This window comes from Choloepus didactylus, chromosome 2, assembly GCF_015220235.1.
Source record: "Choloepus didactylus isolate mChoDid1 chromosome 2, mChoDid1.pri, whole genome shotgun sequence".
NCBI classification, from domain to species: Eukaryota; Metazoa; Chordata; class Mammalia; order Pilosa; family Megalonychidae; genus Choloepus; species Choloepus didactylus.
In genome coordinates this window covers 51071803-51088969 of record NC_051308.1, presented here as the reverse complement: position 1 = coordinate 51088969, position 17167 = coordinate 51071803, and the positions used below count along the sequence as shown (strand labels likewise).

General features: G+C 52.5%; 1 protein-coding gene across 7 annotated transcripts in view; it reads right to left on the bottom strand.

Annotated features, from left to right (window-relative positions):
- Positions 1 to 378: 378 nt before the first annotated feature.
- Positions 379 to 17167, bottom strand: part of LAMB3 (laminin subunit beta 3) — a 61052-nt gene continuing 44263 nt past the window's right edge. For all 7 annotated transcript variants that reach the window (XM_037824718.1, XM_037824714.1, XM_037824707.1 and 4 more), the window contains 13 exons: positions 15428 to 15583; positions 14770 to 14966; positions 14282 to 14393; positions 12918 to 13296; positions 11221 to 11381; positions 10897 to 11117; positions 10391 to 10588; positions 9801 to 9945; positions 5561 to 5768; positions 5001 to 5142; positions 4440 to 4616; positions 3554 to 3707; positions 379 to 951 (listed from right to left, as the gene is read on the bottom strand). In XM_037824718.1, coding sequence (XP_037680646.1) covers positions 815 to 951; positions 3554 to 3707; positions 4440 to 4616; positions 5001 to 5142; positions 5561 to 5768; positions 9801 to 9945; positions 10391 to 10588; positions 10897 to 11117; positions 11221 to 11381; positions 12918 to 13296; positions 14282 to 14393; positions 14770 to 14966; positions 15428 to 15583 — 2387 coding nt within the window. In that variant the 3' untranslated portion in view covers positions 379 to 814. The remainder of the gene's footprint in view (positions 952 to 3553; positions 3708 to 4439; positions 4617 to 5000; positions 5143 to 5560; positions 5769 to 9800; positions 9946 to 10390; positions 10589 to 10896; positions 11118 to 11220; positions 11382 to 12917; positions 13297 to 14281; positions 14394 to 14769; positions 14967 to 15427; positions 15584 to 17167) is intronic.

The window sequence follows — 17167 nt, the reverse complement described above, 5'->3', positions numbered from 1 at the left end:
ATCTGCCCTACTCCCCATACACACATCTCCATCTCTCTGGAACTTCTCTTTGAAGATCCCAAGAGATGCAGGTTCTCCTCTCGGTTCTGCCTCCAGGGAGCTGTGTGAATTTGGGCACATTATCTCCCTTCACTAGATTTCTATTTCTTCCTCTGTAAATGAGAAGCTGGATCATCATTCAAAGGTAGAAACTGTTCCTCTGGTCTCTCAAGGATGGAATCCATCATGTCCTGGAGCAAAGGGGCTCAGCTCCAAGCCAGCCTAAGTCTGGGTGACGGGCACACTGGACTGAGCAGAGCGGGGCAGCCTATACTTCATATACCCCTGGGCCTTGGACTTGAGCAGACGAGGCATCAGGAACCCCAGATGGAAAGCAGAAACGAGTGACAAAAGTTTACTTAGTGGGGAGAGAAACCATTTTCCCTCTGAACCTCCAGGTTCCCTTACAAAAATTTTTATTAGGCTTTTCATTTGTACATCATTTTGTGGGTAAGTTTCCATGTTGGTCCAAAATTCAGCCTCAAAGGAAGGAGGAGAGGGCAGGTGCACTGCCCAGCTCAGCTCTCTGCCCTTGAGAGCACCCAGTCACCATGACATGTCCCACCTTCACCATCTCTGTCCCTCAGCTGGTGCCTGTCCCATCAGCACAGTTCAGTTGCAGCCAGGGTAATCTTAATGACTGCAAATAAGGGGTGGTCCAGGCTGAGCTTGAGGCTGCATAAAAGTCTCATGGAGCTGGAAAACATTCCAACCCAATTTGCACCCAAAATCAAAGGGGGCAGAGAAGTAGGGCCAGGGGCTGGAAGCTGGAGCATTACTTGCAGGTGGCATAGTAGAGCACACGCCTGTTGATGTGGTCTCGGATCTTCTCCACGTGCTTCTCCAGCCCCGTCAGGTCTGCAGAGCGAAGGATGATGGCCTGGCTCCCCCGCAGCAGCTCAGACTCCATGTCTGAGGGAAGATGGGACAGCATGGGGAAGAGGAGCTGGTGAGATACCCAAAGGCTCCCACCCCTCTCATCTCTTTCCACCTACCTGGAGGCAGTGTGTGCAGGAGAAATGCCTCCAGGGGAGTCTGTCCTCCAAGGCAGGGGCTGAGACTACATGCAAAATGCTCTTTCCAGCCCTATGCCTCTTCTCCAGCCACCTTCTGGCTCTTAGATCCAACAAGATCCAGACCCAGAAGACATTACTCCCAATTATCTGTTCCCCCACCCTTCTCCTCTACCCTGGGTTCTCTCATTTGTTCCAGACCCAAGTGGCACCAAGATTTGCAACACATTGCTCTTGGACCCAGACAGCTGCCCTCTCCCCAGTGATCCCCAATTGGACACCATGGCAAAGGAGCTGGCTGGGTGACTGGAATTCTTCCCCACTTTCCTTCTCCAAAATGCCACTCCAGATAAATCCAGTCTTCCTCCTCCAGTCCATTCTGCATACACCACCAAACCATGCTTGGAGGACTTGAAGCATTCTAAAGAGATCTAGTCTAGCCTGTCCCTCCTGTCCCTCTAGGCATGAATCCACTCTTCAGCATTTTTGAGAGCTGGTCCCCAGCTTCAACCTGAACTTTTCCAGGAATAGGGAGGGAATGCACTGCCACACAAGCCTCCAACTTCAGGCGCTCTGAGTATTTCAAAAGTCTTCTCATTAAGCCAAAAATCTAACCACTTCTTGCTTCCAGCCATTGGTTCCGGTCTGCCTTCTGATGGTTTGGCATATACCTGTTCTGTCTCCCACACGGCAATCCTTCATATGCCTGAGGCCTTATCTTCTCTGGATTAAACATCCCTAGTGCCTTCATCCATTCCTCATCTGATGTCATTGCTGGGCCCTTCTTTTCCTGCCCACTCTAGACACTCTCCTCTGAATGAGTGCAGATTTGTCAATATTGCTCTTGAAGATGTAGTAGCCACCACTCAGTCACCATCCCCCAGGTGAGATGCTATCAGCAGAGTGTACAAGGTTAGTCCTAGTCTGCTGGGTACCCACATGGATCTACAGGTTAATAAAATATGTAAATACTTTCACAGTGGTTGCTAAATAGCTGTTGTCCTCATGCCCATGATCCTCCCAATAACCCTGCAACTAAAGGTATATGCCTGCAAGCAGGTACTTGCCTATTCCACTGCTAGAGCCTGAGCCTTTTGGGTTGGCAGGTGCTTGCCACACCAGCTGTTAAATATTTTAAAAATCACTCCTGCGCTATTACGTCCCTTATTTTGGCTCCTTTGTGTTTATTAGCTCTCTATCAAACTTGCAGTTATTCAAAACGCTCAGGTCTTTTTCAGGTGAGTAACAACTGCTGTTTGCTTATCACCTACCAGCTATAAAGTATTATCAGCTATATTAGCTGAAACTGAGAAGCCAGGCCTCACCTGAACTGCACTTGTGGCTTTAGGCCCAAACAAGGCAATAGTGGGAGTTAACTTTTCTCCTTATCTAATTTTGTCCTGTTAGTTTCAGGCCATCCTTCAGACATTTGTGATTGCCTTAGACTATTGGTTCTGTTATCGAGCAAATTAATTATCTGTCATCCAAGAAAAGATTAGCAAATTCTTTATCTTTGTGCAAAGCATTGATGACCAAGGGCAGGGCAAGCACCGACCCCACCCTGAATGCCCCCTCTAGGTCAGCTCTTCCCCTTCCACCTTTCAGGTGTGGTTTGCACAACCTCACATCTGCTCATCATCAACCCACCAACCTACCCTTCCCCAGGGTGTCCACTTGGCTTCCCAAAGAGATTTTTACCAAAAGTTTTCACTGAAATTCAGAGAAACTCTCTTTGTGGCATTCACCAGACACACCAGCCCAGTGCTCCATCATCAAAGCTTAGAGAACTGACCCTGATCCCAGGAAATCTCTGTTGCCCTTTCTGAGGAAGCCTCAGAACCGTTTCAAAAGCTACTTTCATTATGTTTCTGCCAGATTCAAAAACCTTCAATGGTTCCTACTGCCTCCCAGACTGAGTCTACACTCCTCATCCTGCCTTGGAGGCCAGCCGTGTTGACCCCATGCCACTTCTCTCCCACTAGTTCTGTTCCTCATCAATCCTCCTCACCTGTTGGGTGGGTCCTGTCACATCCTCAGAACATGCCTTGTTCCTTTACACCTGCCTTTGTCTTGATATTCTGCCTCTTCTTGTCCTCTCCCAAACTGCATATCCTTCAAGGCTCACCTCAGACATTACATATTCTGGACTGATATTTACCTCTGAAATTATTTATCCTCTGAATCCCTAGAATTCTTATTATTTGGTCCCCTATCATAGGCCATTTTGTGCTATTAAATAAAGCATCATGCATCTTGCAGGTGATAGGAAAAAAATGGTCCCAGCTGGATCATAACCTTCTTGTAGTCTTGGGCTTGTGAACATCCCTGCCTTCCCCATAGCTCCGTGATTGTACCTCATATTTATTAGGTCCCCAATCAATCCCAACTGATCTCCCTTCGTTAGAGTGACTAGCTCTGAGAAGGGTGGGCCTCAGAAACCCTGGGCTGGGACTGGTCTTCAGGGATGCCCAGCAGTCCTAGCCCCTGCACCATTCCCTCACCTTTCATCTTGTCCATCATCTTCACGGTCTCCCCAAACAGCTCTTCTGCCTCCATCTTGACACTCATGATCCGGCTGCCCTGCTCCCCCAGCATCGGGCTCTGCCCCAACCTGTCCTTCAACTTGGCATACTTTTGCTTTAGTATCTCAAATCCCTGGAAAAGGTAGAAAGGTCTCAGTGTCACCATCATTATCATCCAAAGTCCTAAAGTGTGAAGGCAAAGCATTTGATATCACCCAAGTCAACACAGAATGATGTGGTGCCTCCTATCACTCCCCAGTGGGTTTGTTTCACCTAGAAAAACCCCTAGGCCGTAGACTGTGTTTTAAACTTTGTCTGTATTTCTCCCCCTCCCACCTCCAGCTCCTGTCATTTCCTACTTCACTGCCAGCACAGTGCCAGGCACATAGTTGTCATTTATACGGAAGGTGGTATATCTGAGACACCGAGATTGGCTCCTTGATCTTCTCGCTGATCTAATTCTGACAGTGATGGGACCTGGGTTAGGTTAAGCCAAGAGTATCTTTCTAGGCTGGGGACCCATGACAGGGCTCAGTAGAGTGGGACAATCTGGACCAAATATCAAGAGACCTGCCTTATAGATGAGCTTTGGACCTCTGGACAAGTCACCACCTCATCTGTAAAAGAAGAGGGATTGGACCAGATTGTTTCTAATGTCCCTGAACCAGCTACCTCAGAAGCAACTGGAAATAGAATTCAGAACGCAGCCAGATTTGGGTTAATTCTGAAAGCCCTCATAATTCTGTTATTCTATTTTTGGGGGGAGTCCATGTTCTTATAAAGTATCTGAAGTCCCCTCCTGCTCAGGACCCTCTCCCTGACTGAATTTCCTTGGACACTGCCCTTAACTCTACCCCTTCTGTACCTCCTGGGCACTCAGTGCCTGCTTGCTGGCACCCTTGGCAAGTTGCTGGGCCTGGGCCGCTTGAGCTTGCTGCTGCCCAGCCTGACGGCGGAGCTCCTCCATCCGTGCCCGGAAGTCACCCAGCTGCTCCATCATGCTCGTCACCAGCTTTTCTGCTGGTCCCAAAACCTGCTGAACCTTTGTGGAAAGAGGAGGGAGATCTGGGGTTTGTGGTGAGTCTCAGAGGCAGGGGCCTTCATCCACCATCTTTTCTCTGATTTATCAGGCCGCAAAAACTCTTCAACCTGGAAGTCACAGATTGTCCCCCTCCCAATCCTCTGTCTGGCCCACTGACATCCAGGTCTCCTCGGGTGAAGCCCACCCTGCTGGGTGGGGATTCAGCACCCCTGCCATAAGACCAGTAAATCAAAGGCTCAAAGCCAGGCCCAAGGCTTATAATCTTCCTTCTTTGGACCTTCAGCTCAGTGTCCATCAGGGCCACTTTCTGGAATCTTCTATGTCCTGGGCCTGAATTTGGTTGTTCATGCCCCAAATATGGGGGAAACAAGCTATAAGGCTCACCTCAGCCACCCTTTCCTGGATAAGCCGAAGGGAGTGGCTGGTGCCTTGCATGGTGTCCTGAGCTTCCTGCAGTGCCACTGTGCCCTGCTGCAGGTTCCCCACCACGTCCTCGACCTGGCCTTCCACAGTGTGGGCGCGGCTCCTGGGGCGAGGGGAGCGGAGGGAGAGGGGAGAGAGAACAAGTGAACAGGAGAAGGAATAAATGCCTGGTTCTCTTCCCTCACCAATCCAAGAAAATACTCTTCCCAGCAAAGACAAAGGGCAAGTGGAATATTAACTCAGTTAATACACCCCAAGACCCCCCAAGCAGAGAGGAGGAGTGTGAGTGTTATGCCCAAGACACCCTTTGAGCAAGGTTTCCAACAGCCAGGGCCATGAGGAGTGAAGTTGAACCTGGACTCTGTATCTTGTCACTGTCTCCCACCATGTTAAGCAGCCCCTCCTGTCTCCCAGCCCTCTGCACCCCTCAGACCTACAGAGGTTCTTCTCCCACTCCCCGCAGAAAGCCAGCCCAAACCAGGGCAGAAAACCAGCTCCAGTTCAGGGCTCAGGACCTGTACCTGGCCTGCTCGGCCTCAGCCTGGAGCCTGCGGGCCCGTGCGATGTCCTCCTTGGTCTGGGACAGCACCAGGTCCACATTGGGGAGCCGGGCCGCAATGGCCTGGATCTCATTCATCTTGCGCAGGACTGTCGCTGAGTCTGTGGGCAGCCACAGGGCCAGCACTGCCTCACTGACCTCCTGGATGGTGGCTGCATCTGTGCCAGGGTCTGGAAGACAGTCATTCATCATGTTGGAGGAGCCCACCCACCTCCCCAAAGATCAGGAAGCCCCCCAGGCTGGGCAGCACACACCGTGGCACTTCTGTCTTGCTGCCCCAAGGAGCAGCCACCTCTGATCAACCAGTCTCAGGGCCCTGTTTGGGGAGAATTTCCAGGAGGGCTGCACAAGGATGATTGTCCCGTGCTTCTGTGCCACAGGGAGGAGGGGGGCCAGCACAGCTGTGGCAAACTCAGTGTCTGGAACCCCAGGAAGCCTCGGGTTGGGGAGAAGGAGGTGGTGCCAGACAGCTGGTTCCAAACAATGCCTGAAGCACGTATATAATCAGCCCTAAATTAGGGAGAGCAGCCAGGAACTGGAGCTGCTTCCCTGGGCAATCAGACCCTTTTCACACACCCCTCCTCACGCCAGGGTGATCAATTTTGCAGAAGCAGATAGAGATGAGCAGTTCTTGGCTTAAATGCTACCTTCTCAGAGAGGCCCATGTTGGCCATCTGATCTAAAATTGCAACCACCAACCTACTTGTATACTTCTTGTCCTACCCTACTTTACCTTTCTCCCCCAGACATACACTTAGCTCATTTATTTGGTTTATTGTTTGCTGTCCCCACTAGAATATAAGCCCCCATGACATCAGAGCTTTTGTTTTCTCCACAGCCATATGCCCAGCACCTAGCACAGTGCCCGGCACTTGGAGGCACTGAGTAAGAATTTGTAGAGTGAATGAATGATTGAAAGGGCTCCATTCCCAGTTCTCCCCTTTCCTATTCAAGCAACCTGGGGCAAGCCAAGTGGCCTCTGTGAGCTCAGTTTCCTGATCAGTGAAATGGGAATAACAACTGCCAATCTGAGGGGAGGAAATGAAATCATCAATTAGCAAGAGTTTTAAAAAGCCAAATCTGTGCCAAAGAGCAAAGTCAGAAGTGTAGAGATGGTCTCTCTTTCCCACTCACCCTGCTCACTTTTACAGATTCTACTGGCATAGAAGTTTGAGGGAAAGGTGCACCCACCCAGAAGGTTTGCCCTAGAAACCGTCCACCTCTGTGGGCCAGGGCCCAGCCTTACTTGCAATCAGCTGGCTACACAAGCCCCAGTCCCAGGCCCTTCCCCTTGCCAGTTGGAAGAACACTCCTGGAAGAGGGAACCCATGACCTGTTCATCCCTGTGTCCCTGTGGGGCCAGCCTGAAGCAGCACACTACAGGAGCCCAAGGCAGAAATGTAGTTGAGTTTGACTAAGTGTGCTTATCCCCAACTCCAAGCTATCACAAGGACCCTCCCTATCAGGACCATAACCTCTCATCTAACCAGAGTCCTTTGCTCAAAACAAGGCTCAACATGCACCTTCCCAGAAAGCCTCTCACCACGGGAACCATCCCACCTAGCTCTGCCCCTTCCTTTATTCCATGTGCCGTCTGCCACATCCACAGGCTTGGTCTGCATTACCCTTGGTCTGATGCGCTTCTGAGTCTCCGAAGGATTCAGCAAATATTTATTGCTCTGACCAATAGCATGCGAAGAGCTGAACCTACAAATCAAATTAGACTCAGCCTCTGCCCTTATGGAGCTCAAAATCTAGCAGGAGAGACAGGCACAAAAACAAGGAATTACAGTGTGCTAGGATGAACAACTGGAGTGGGGCACTTATCCCAGTTTGATAGGGAGGCTTCTGAAGAGTGGGTTGCCTGAAAGGGTTCTTAGAGGGTGAGTGGGAATTAGCCAGGTCAGGAGAGGTGGTGCAAGGGAGACAACCCAGGGAGAGGAAAAGCATTAGTGAAGGCAAGGAGGCAAAAGGGATATGGTGTATACGTGTATATGTACGTGTGGATGTTTATCTATTGTGTGTGTATGTGCATATGTATTATGTGTCTGTATGTGTGTGGTGTGTGTTGAATGCATGTGAATCTGTGTATTTTGTGCGTGCAAGTGCACGTATTGTTTGCGTATGTGTGTTCCTGTGTATGTATTACATGTATGTGCATATGTATATGTGTAATTTATGTGCATGTGTAGTTGTGTGTCTTTGTGTGTCTGTTTCCCTTAGTAAGATAATCAAGAGTGTGGCCAGTGGAGTTAGACCACTGGGCTGGAACCCTAGCTGCACATCCTCCAAGCTGTATGCCCCCAGGCTGGTCCCTCAACCTCCCAGTGCCTACATTCCTCATCTGCAAAGCGGAAGGAATAATTCTACTTACCCCCTGTTGTCAGGATTAAATAACGTAATACATGCAAAGTACTTAGAACAGTGCCATGCACTTAATGAGAGCCCAATGAGCCTTAGCTATTACTTTTATCAATTATCTCTAAAGTGCTGGGAAAGATGTTTTGTCCCTCCTCCTTAGGCCTTCCACTCTCCTTCCCATGCTGTGACTCCTCATGTCCGCAGCTAGTACCCGGCCCCTCCCACACTAGGATGTTGGAGACCAGAACCCACCCGGCTATGGTCCCTGTGGGAATTGTCCCAGGCCCTGCTCTTCTCTCTGCACCTGCCCCCAACCTAGCACTGACCTGAGACACCAGTTTAACTAAAAGGACCAAAAGGGCCCCACTGCCCAGCACTCCCTTTTCCTGTGAGCTGGGGCTGCAGTCTGGAGAAGAGTCTTCCAAGCCACTGGGATCCCGAGTTAACACAGGACAGGTGCCCATTCAGCCCCATGGGGCTCGACTCAGGGGTGAGACCTCCTTATCCATGAGTCTGAGCCCCAAACTTTGGCCTGCCCCTCCATCCGTGTTGGTGTGCCCCAAGTCCCTGTGCCCCCAGGTGACATTCTCCCCCAGGGTGGGACTCTCTGGGAGGCTGGCCCCTGCATGTCCTGGGGCAAGACACAGCACCTCAGAAGACCCTTCTGCCTCTTTCCAACCTGCTATTTGCACTCAGGGGGTAGGGGGGTTGGGGGAAGGCTCTGACCTGTTTGAGTAGCAAAAAAAAAGACACTAGAGTTACCAAGCCCTCAGCTCATATTAACTGGGCTCCCAGCCAAGCAAATTCCCTGGCAGGGACCAGAAATCTAATAATATCAACTCACATTCCTGAGGCATTTTTAATTTTTCAAAGCACATTTTACATCAGTTATTTGATCCTCAGAATAAACTTGTGAAATACTACCATTCCCGTTTCCAGAAGTGAAAGAGGAGGAAAGAGAAAAGCAACTCCCCCAAAGTCATGCAGGTCCCCTGAGCTCCTCACAGCCCTTTCTCACTGCCTGGGACAAGAGGGGAGGGGGGCTGACTCATTCATTTATTCAACAAACGTTGGGTGCCTCTCTGTATCTGGACTTCTGCTAGGTGCTGGTAACGATACAGTGGCAGACAAGACATACCATTATCCCTGCCCTCCTGGAGTTTACAAACTAGTGAGGAGACAAACAATATACCAGGAGACAAATGAATTAAATAACCACAGAGACTGAGTAGCACAATGAAAGTAAGACACCGAAGGGGAATAGGAGGGGAGAGGGACGACCACAGATAGGGTGGTAAGAAAGGCCTCACTAAGGAGCTGATTTTTAAACCGAGACCTGGAGGACAAGAAGCAGCCTCTGGAAGAGCATTCCAGCAGAGAAACTGCAAATAAAAATCCCCAAGTCAAGCAACAGCTTGACGCATTCAAAGATTGGAAAAAAGAAGACCAGTGAGCAAGCGGGAGAGGGGCACAAGGTCACCTCCAAGAGGGGGGCAGAGGCCAGACTTTGCAGGCCATGATAAGACTTTGCAGGCCGTAATAAAATCTCGGGATTTTATTCCAAGAATAAGATGATTGAAGGATTTTCAGCAAGAGAAGGATGTGATCCGGTTTACATTTTAAACAGATGTTTCAAGCTGTTATGTTGAGAGCGGGGGGGGGGGGGGTGGGGGGGGGTGGGGGGTGGGGAGAGCAACTAGAAGGCCATGATGGAGTGATGGTGGCCCTGACGGAGGGGATGGAAGATGATCTGGAGAAGAGAGGAGAGGAGAGGCGGAGATGGCCGGTTGATGATCTGGATGTGGAAAAGAGGGGCAGTAAAGGATAAAGACTGGGCTTACCTGAGAGGAAGTCCCGGACCTGCTGGATGAGGAGCCTTGTGCGCCTGACATCTTCCTCCATCTGGGAGCGGCTGGAGCTCACCTGGATCTCCAGGCGCTGAGCATCCGTTTGCACCTGCGAGGCGGCTTCCTCGGCTGCCCTGATCTGAAGACACACGCTGGGGTCAGGAGCAGCCAAAGTTTCATGGATTTTTTAGCCTCAGAGAGGCTCAGTAAACACTTAGCACTCTGAACAATAGCATGCGAGGAGCTGAGACTACAGATCAAATTAGACTCAGCCCCTCCCTTGATGGAGCTCACGGTCTAGGGGGAGAGCCCCTGAGCAGCCCCCAAGGATCCCACCAACCACCCTCTACCCCAAGGCCAACCTAGGAAGCATTTATAACTAACAGGGATGTAGAGTAAAAAAGTCCAAAACCTTGGCTGCAAAGTCTCTCACTTGCTGTGGGGCCTTGGACAAGTTGCCTAACATCTCTGAGCTTTAGTCCCCCAACTATAAGAAGTGAAGTCTGAACTGCCACGGGGTCCTAGAACTGCCTGTCCTCTCTGCCTCCTCCAGGGGCTGCCCAGCCCCCCCGGCCCACACCTACCATCTGCCTGGTCTGCTGGAGCTGGGTGTTGAAGCCCCGCAGCTGCTCGGCCACCTGCCCTGCCATCCGGAAGGCCCCGCCTGCCCTGGGGAGGGCACCTCTGCAGTGGGAGCCGCAGGCAGTGACATTGTCTCGGGGGCACAGCTCACCAGGGCACGCTCCTGGGGTGCAGGCTGTCTGCCTGGAGCCCCCACAAAGCTGTGGAGAGATGGGGCTGTCAAAGAGGCTACCCCAGGTTCCTCAACAACCATGCCTATCCCACACCTGGAAAGCAAATAGCCAGACATCTCCATGGTAACCAGGCACCAGAAACTTTTCCCTTAGCAACCGCTGAGGGCACCATGAGGGGCACAAGGGTCAGGATGGGTGGGGGACTGGAATGGGTTCTCATTGGGGCACCTTTGCCCCAATGGGCAATGTGTGGCAGCCTTTAGCGGGTGGCAAGCTGGGGCGGGGTGGGGTAGGCTCCAGGATGTGGGACCCCATGACATGAGTCAAAGGCTCACCTTGTTGATGGTGGGAGTCAGGTCAGGGAAGGAAGCCATCTCCAGCCTCAGGGCTGCGAGCTGAGGGCCACTGGCACCCCCTCCTCCGCCCACCTGCTTCTCCAGCCGCTCTGCCTCTCTCCGGCTGTCCCGGAGCTGGAGCAGCAGGCGGGAGCTGTCGGAAACCTGCTGGGCAGCCTGGGATGATTGGTCATAGGCTGCCATCAGCATCCGGAAGGCTCCTGTGGGAAGAGGGGAGAGGGATTGAGCCTCCCCTGGACCTGGAGGCTGGAGATGAGAAGAGGAGCAGAGGCTATGTGTGGGCGCTGAGGCCCCTCTCCTCACCTGAAGGGTCAGCACTGCTGATTTTTTCAAACTGCTCCCTCTTGCTCTGATACATGATGAGAAGGCGATGGAAGCTTCTGTCCAGACTCTCCAAGTCTCCTGGGAGGGACAACGTCTCCTCCTCTAGGGGCAGATCCAGCTGCAGGCCCTGCAGAATCCCCCTGACATGGGAGAGGAACTTTCACTTAAATATAGGAGGGGTTTTGCCACCTCAGGACCAGCCATCCCCTTGGAGAAACTGCTACTGGGTCAGGAAAAACAGAGACCTTCAGCAAAAGGCCACAGGACAGAGAGCCCCCAAGCTGAAAGGCCACCTTCTGCTGAACAAAGGGCTGGCACAATCTCCCCTGATCCCCCTGCAGGTGAGACCCTTACATGACCTGCATAAAACTCCTCCCTGGACTTCCGTGACCCTAACATTCCTGACCCCCCTGCCCCTCCCCACAGCTGCTCTCCTGGCTCCTGGCTTCCCCCGTCCTCCACGGCTCTCTCCAGGCTGACTTCAGCCACCCACCCGTGGCTCCCCTACTCTCCATCCTCCAGTCCAAGCCTCCCTATTGAGCTCCAGACCCCGTAGCCCCTGCCCATTGCTTGCCTCCCTTGCAGGGGTCTCAGGATCCACTTGCATCCACCTCAGTCCCACGACCACTGAACTGTTGGAAATTCCTCTCTCGCTGATGCCCCCTGCAGCCCCACCAACACCCAGACTCCCACCCCCACGCCTTGCCTTCTTGCACTTGGAGGCTTGGCTCGGGCACAGTCTGTTGAGGGCCTGTGGACCACCAACTCAGCTTTTGAGGCTTAGGTCAGACGGCAACTCCCTGCTGAAGCCATCCATGACCACCCTTTATAGGAGTTTCACCTCTTCCATGACATGCATGACATTAGAGTTCACTGTTTACACATCTGTCTCCCCCATGGGAGCTTCTTGAGGGCTAAGACTACAAGACCATGTCATACTAATTTTAATGTTCCCATCACCTAGCACAATGCTTGGTTCATAACAAATGCTCAAAAAAAAAAAAAAAAAAAATGTGGAAGGAACAAATGAATGGATCCCAACAGTTGCTCCAGCTCCTCCACCAGAGCCTCCAAAAGAAACTCTTGCACATCCATGAATAGCTGTGCCTCAGTTATCATTCCTCTCAGGCTGCCTTCCCCACTGCTAATCACACACCTGGACAGCTCTGTGCATGTCAGTCAGCGAGTGCTCAGGGAATGCAAACTAATTATAGAAGCTTCCAGAACCAAATCTCACTAAGCAAGCACTTCTGCTGGGGGGAGGGGTGTGGGTGGGAATGCTTCCATTCCAAAGGCAAATTTAAGCTATTTTTAGAGGCCCTGGCTCTCTGATGCCCTCCACCAGGGTGACTAATGCCGAGCTGATTTTCTCCCACAGGCAGCACGGGATGCTCGGAAGAAAGAACGCCAGGCTCGGGCTCCTGGCCTGTGCACCGAGTCACTGTTCTGCCCCTCCGTGGCCATGTGGCTCTGTCTCATCACCTCTCTGTGCCTGTTTCCTACCAGCAAAATGGAGGTAACAGCACCCACCACACCAGCCTCACAGGACTGTCATGAAAATTGAAAGAGTTAACATACATGAAAACGCCTTGTAAACTGTAAAGGGCTGTGCAAATGTCACGAAGGTCAAGCGTGCCCCCTCCATGAACCCAGGTTTGGCAGGGAAGGGGAATCACCTGAGGGAGAGTATGGCACTGGCCACCTGGGCCACCTGCTCCTCCGTGGCCGAGGCACTGCCAAGAATCGCTTGGATCTGCTCAATCTTGCTCTTGGCATCCCGGATCCGGAAGGCCAGGCCGTGAGCCTCCAGACCTGGCCTGGGCCACAGGCCAGCCGAGACGTTGCGGAGGCTGCGGAGACGCAGGGCCCGCTCCCGGAGGTCCGCGTCATAGCCCTGGAAGCAAGGATGGCAGGCCACGCACACTGGGTAGCGGTCGCAGAAGCCTCGCTGGCACTGGTCGCAGCGGGGCCCGGTCAGGCCAGGGCGGCAGAGGCAGCGGCCGGAGGACTTGTCACAGCCCGGGCCCTCCGTTCCCCGGAAGTCACAGTCACAGGCTAGGGTCAGGGAGAAACAAGTCAAAGGCCGGGGTCTGACCCCTAGATGACTCCACAGGGTCCTTCTACAGGACCTAGAATCATAGTCTACAATAATCATGCAGAATCAACAGTGAAAGCAGACACTTACACAGCACCAACTGTGTGCAGGCACTGTTCTGTCAGATGTACTTACAAACACACATGCACACGTACACACGCACCCACATGCACACACCTATACACATGCACACACAAACACGCATGCACGTGCACACACACACACACACACACACACCAGCTCATTTGACCTTTGCCACCACTCTTCAAGTTAGTAACTCTAGTGTTCCCATTTTCATAGATGAGGACACCGAGGCACAGAGATGTTGAGTACAATGTGCCTCCTTCTTCAGAGGGGGAAACCGAGACCTAAAGAGGGGAAGTGACCTGTCCAAAGTCACTCATTGAGGCAGTGGCAGAGCTGAGAGGAGAACCCAGGTCTGCACACCCCAAGTCCCTGCTCTTGTCACTATATCAAACTGATGCTCTGGGGAAATTTACAGAAATCCATTTACCCTCAGGACCCATTTTCTCCATCTGTGAAGATGGAAAGAACCTCCCTGCCATTGCCCTGGAAATGGCTGCTGGTACATGCTCCTTTTCAAGGAACAGGGGAGAAAAACAGCCCCCCTGCCATGGGGATGGCCTGACCTTGACCCACCCCAGGCTGAGAGGAATAGCAGAGTGGCCCGAGCACCCAGTGGTTAGGGAAACTGAATGCTCTCACAGGGGCCACCGGGCCCACACCACTTGTATCAATACATGAAGTCCTCCCATATGACAAAACCACCCCACTCCCCATCGCACATGCACCTCCACGTGCTCGTCCTCCCACAGTGGGAAGCCTCAGCACCCCCCCAACCCCGTCCCGCGTGCACCCACACGTGCTCATCCTCCCACAGTGGGAAGCCTCAGCACCCCCCCACCCCACAGGGTGAGAGCTTACCTCGGCATCCGACTGCCGTGTCTCCGTAGGTCTGGTCCGGACACTGGCGGAGGGCTGCAGCACTGCAAGTCAGGCCATCAAACCCTTCCCGACAGGGGCACTGACCTGTGAACTGGAGGGGATGGGGGGGAAGGACCATTGTGGGGCTGCCCTCACAAGCTCTGCCTTGCGCTGGCATGGGGGTCTGTGCCCCAGATCCCTGGCATCAGAGCCAGAATCCAGGTCTCACCCACTGCCCACAGAGCTGGTATATCCCCAGAACAAGGGCTCCCACTCAGAGACAAGCCCAGACGGGCCCTGCAAAGGGTGTGGCAATATGGCAATGCCAGAGACTGAGAGCCACAGAGGAAGGGGACATTTGGTGGCCTCCCAAGAGAGGTCCAGCCCTGGCTCTGGAAAGTCCCAGAAGGGCAGTGTGGAGGCAAGACAGGGAAGCTGGTGGGCACCACCCCTGCCGAGGGAATCCTGGAGCCACCCTCCAGCCATACCTGGTTGCACTGTGGGCTAAGGGAGCTCTGGGGGTCACAGGCACATGGCTCGCAGCCCCGGCCGCTGGCCAGCTTCCAGTGGTAGGGAGAGCACTGGTCACATTTGGGGCCCACCACGTTGGGCAGACACAGGCAGCGCCCACTCTCCTCATCACACGGCATGTCTGGCCGGGACCCCAGAACGTTACAGTCACAGCCTGCAGGAGGGAAAACTGCTGAGAGTAGACACCCCACAAAAAACTCACCCCCAGAGGATGGACCACCAGAGAGTGGGATCAGCCTGGGAAAAGAACTGGGCAGGGCTGTTCCCTCCAGACAGCAGGCCTGACTCACAAGACTTTCCCACCAGCTCCAGCCACCTGGTAGCTTGGCGGCCGGCCTTCCCCCGCCCCCTCCTTTCCCTCCCTCTCTGATTCTGTCCCACCTGTCCAGCCTATGCCTGCACTGCCACCTGCTGGAGGCCAGGTGCATAGCACCTGGCATGGGGCAGGGGAGGAAAAGGGGAGGTCAGACCTCAGGCAAATGCCCCCCACAGCACATCTGTCCACACAGCAGGGGGATTTCTTCTGAAGAGAGCACAGTAAGCAGGGCAAGTCACAGGTCTGATGGCCCCCGTCATCCCGCCCACACCACGCCAGGTGGGCCCACCCCTACTCACGGTGGCAGCCCTGCGGGTTGGAGTGGGTGAGTCCCGTGAAGCCCGGCCTGCACAGGTCACAGCGCTCTCCCTGCACCTGCTCCTTGCACACGCACTGCCCGGTCACTGGGTCACAGGGAGCCCCTGGTACTGCCCCATCAGGGTCACACTCGCAGGCTGAGAGAGACAAGCAGTCACCACGGTAGGATGGAAGAAGGAAAGCAGAGGGTTAAGAGCAGATTCCAGGAGCCAGCTTGCCTGGGTTCAAATCCCTGTTCCACCATTAAGGCTGTTTACCTATGTCAAGTACTTAAACCTTCTGTGCCTCCATTTTCTCTTCTGTAAAATGGGGATAATAACAACACAGCTCTCAGAAGCTTCTTATGAGAAGTAAATGAGTAAATGTAAAGCATGTGGAACAGCGCCTGACACATATTAAGAAATACAGAAGTATTTTTGCTGTCACTATTTATTGAACAACTACCATGTGCCTCTTGCAGGTTGCCTTATTCTAGCCACATGATAAGCCTGAAAGTGGGGGTTAATATCCCCATTATACAGATGAGGAAACTGAGGCTCAGACATGTTTAAGAGCTAAGGTCATACAGCAAGTAAATGGTGGAAATAGGGGTCAAACTCAGGTCTGTCTTACTCTTTCTCTAGACAAATATCAATAGGAAATGGCTCTGTCTCCTTCCACCCCTACTCCCAGACTTCTTTTACATTGTTTAAAACATAAGATTCATTCTTGATCCAGAAAGTCTTCACCAATTAAACCTGCCTGAATCAGATTGCCTCAGTCTGGTTTGCTCTCTCCACTAGGAATTCACTAGTATGTGGACATGTTAAGCTACTCCTGGGTATTCTGTGCCATCCCATTCAGACATTCATTCACCAAACATTCCTTGAGCAACAGTTATTTGCCAACCATTGCACTAGGGCCTGAGGCCATAAGTCATAATTCCCGCCACCAAGGAGTTTTCTTTGTGGGGGTGGGAGGAGATAGAAGAATAAATCACAAGTCACATTACTACATGGTAAAAGCAATAACACATATATGGAAATGTGAACTTGATGCATAAGTATGAGTTTGTCAGGTAGAGTAGTGGGAGGAGGGAGGGACAGAAGCTTGCCAGATAGAGGAAATTGTATGTGCAAAATCACAAAGGCATAAAACAGTGAGGCATGTCCAAGTAAGAGTGAGCTGCTGCTTGTACACAGGCATTCGATGGAGGAGCATCAGGGACGAGACTGCAGCCAGACCATGAAGAGCCTGGGAGCCACGTGTGGAGTGTGGATTTTATCTCTAGGTAATAGGTACCCACAAAAGGTTTTGAGCATAATCAGGTTCCTCTTACAGGAAGGTCAGTCTCCTGCAGGGTGAGGACAGGCAGGAGGAGGAGAAATGGCTGGCAGATGGATCACAGGGTTGGCCCCAAACAACTGGCCCCAAACACTGCTCCCCTTCCCCAACTCCCTTGTGCTCATGGATCCCCAGGTTATCACCCACTGGTGGCCCCCATTAGGAGAATCGTCCCCACATCCTCTCTCTCTTCCCTAGTGGGGATATCAGAAGTGGCCTGCCCCCTTCTCCTTTAAGAAAACAAAGGAGCTCCACCCTATTCTCTGAGGAGCCCAAAGCTCCCCTTCCCACCAGCTCTCTTCTCAAATCCACATGGGCAAACTACCTGGCACACAGAGGCACTTGGTAAATATTTGTTTCCTCCCTCCCTTCCTTTGCTCCCTTTTTTTCATGTGTGT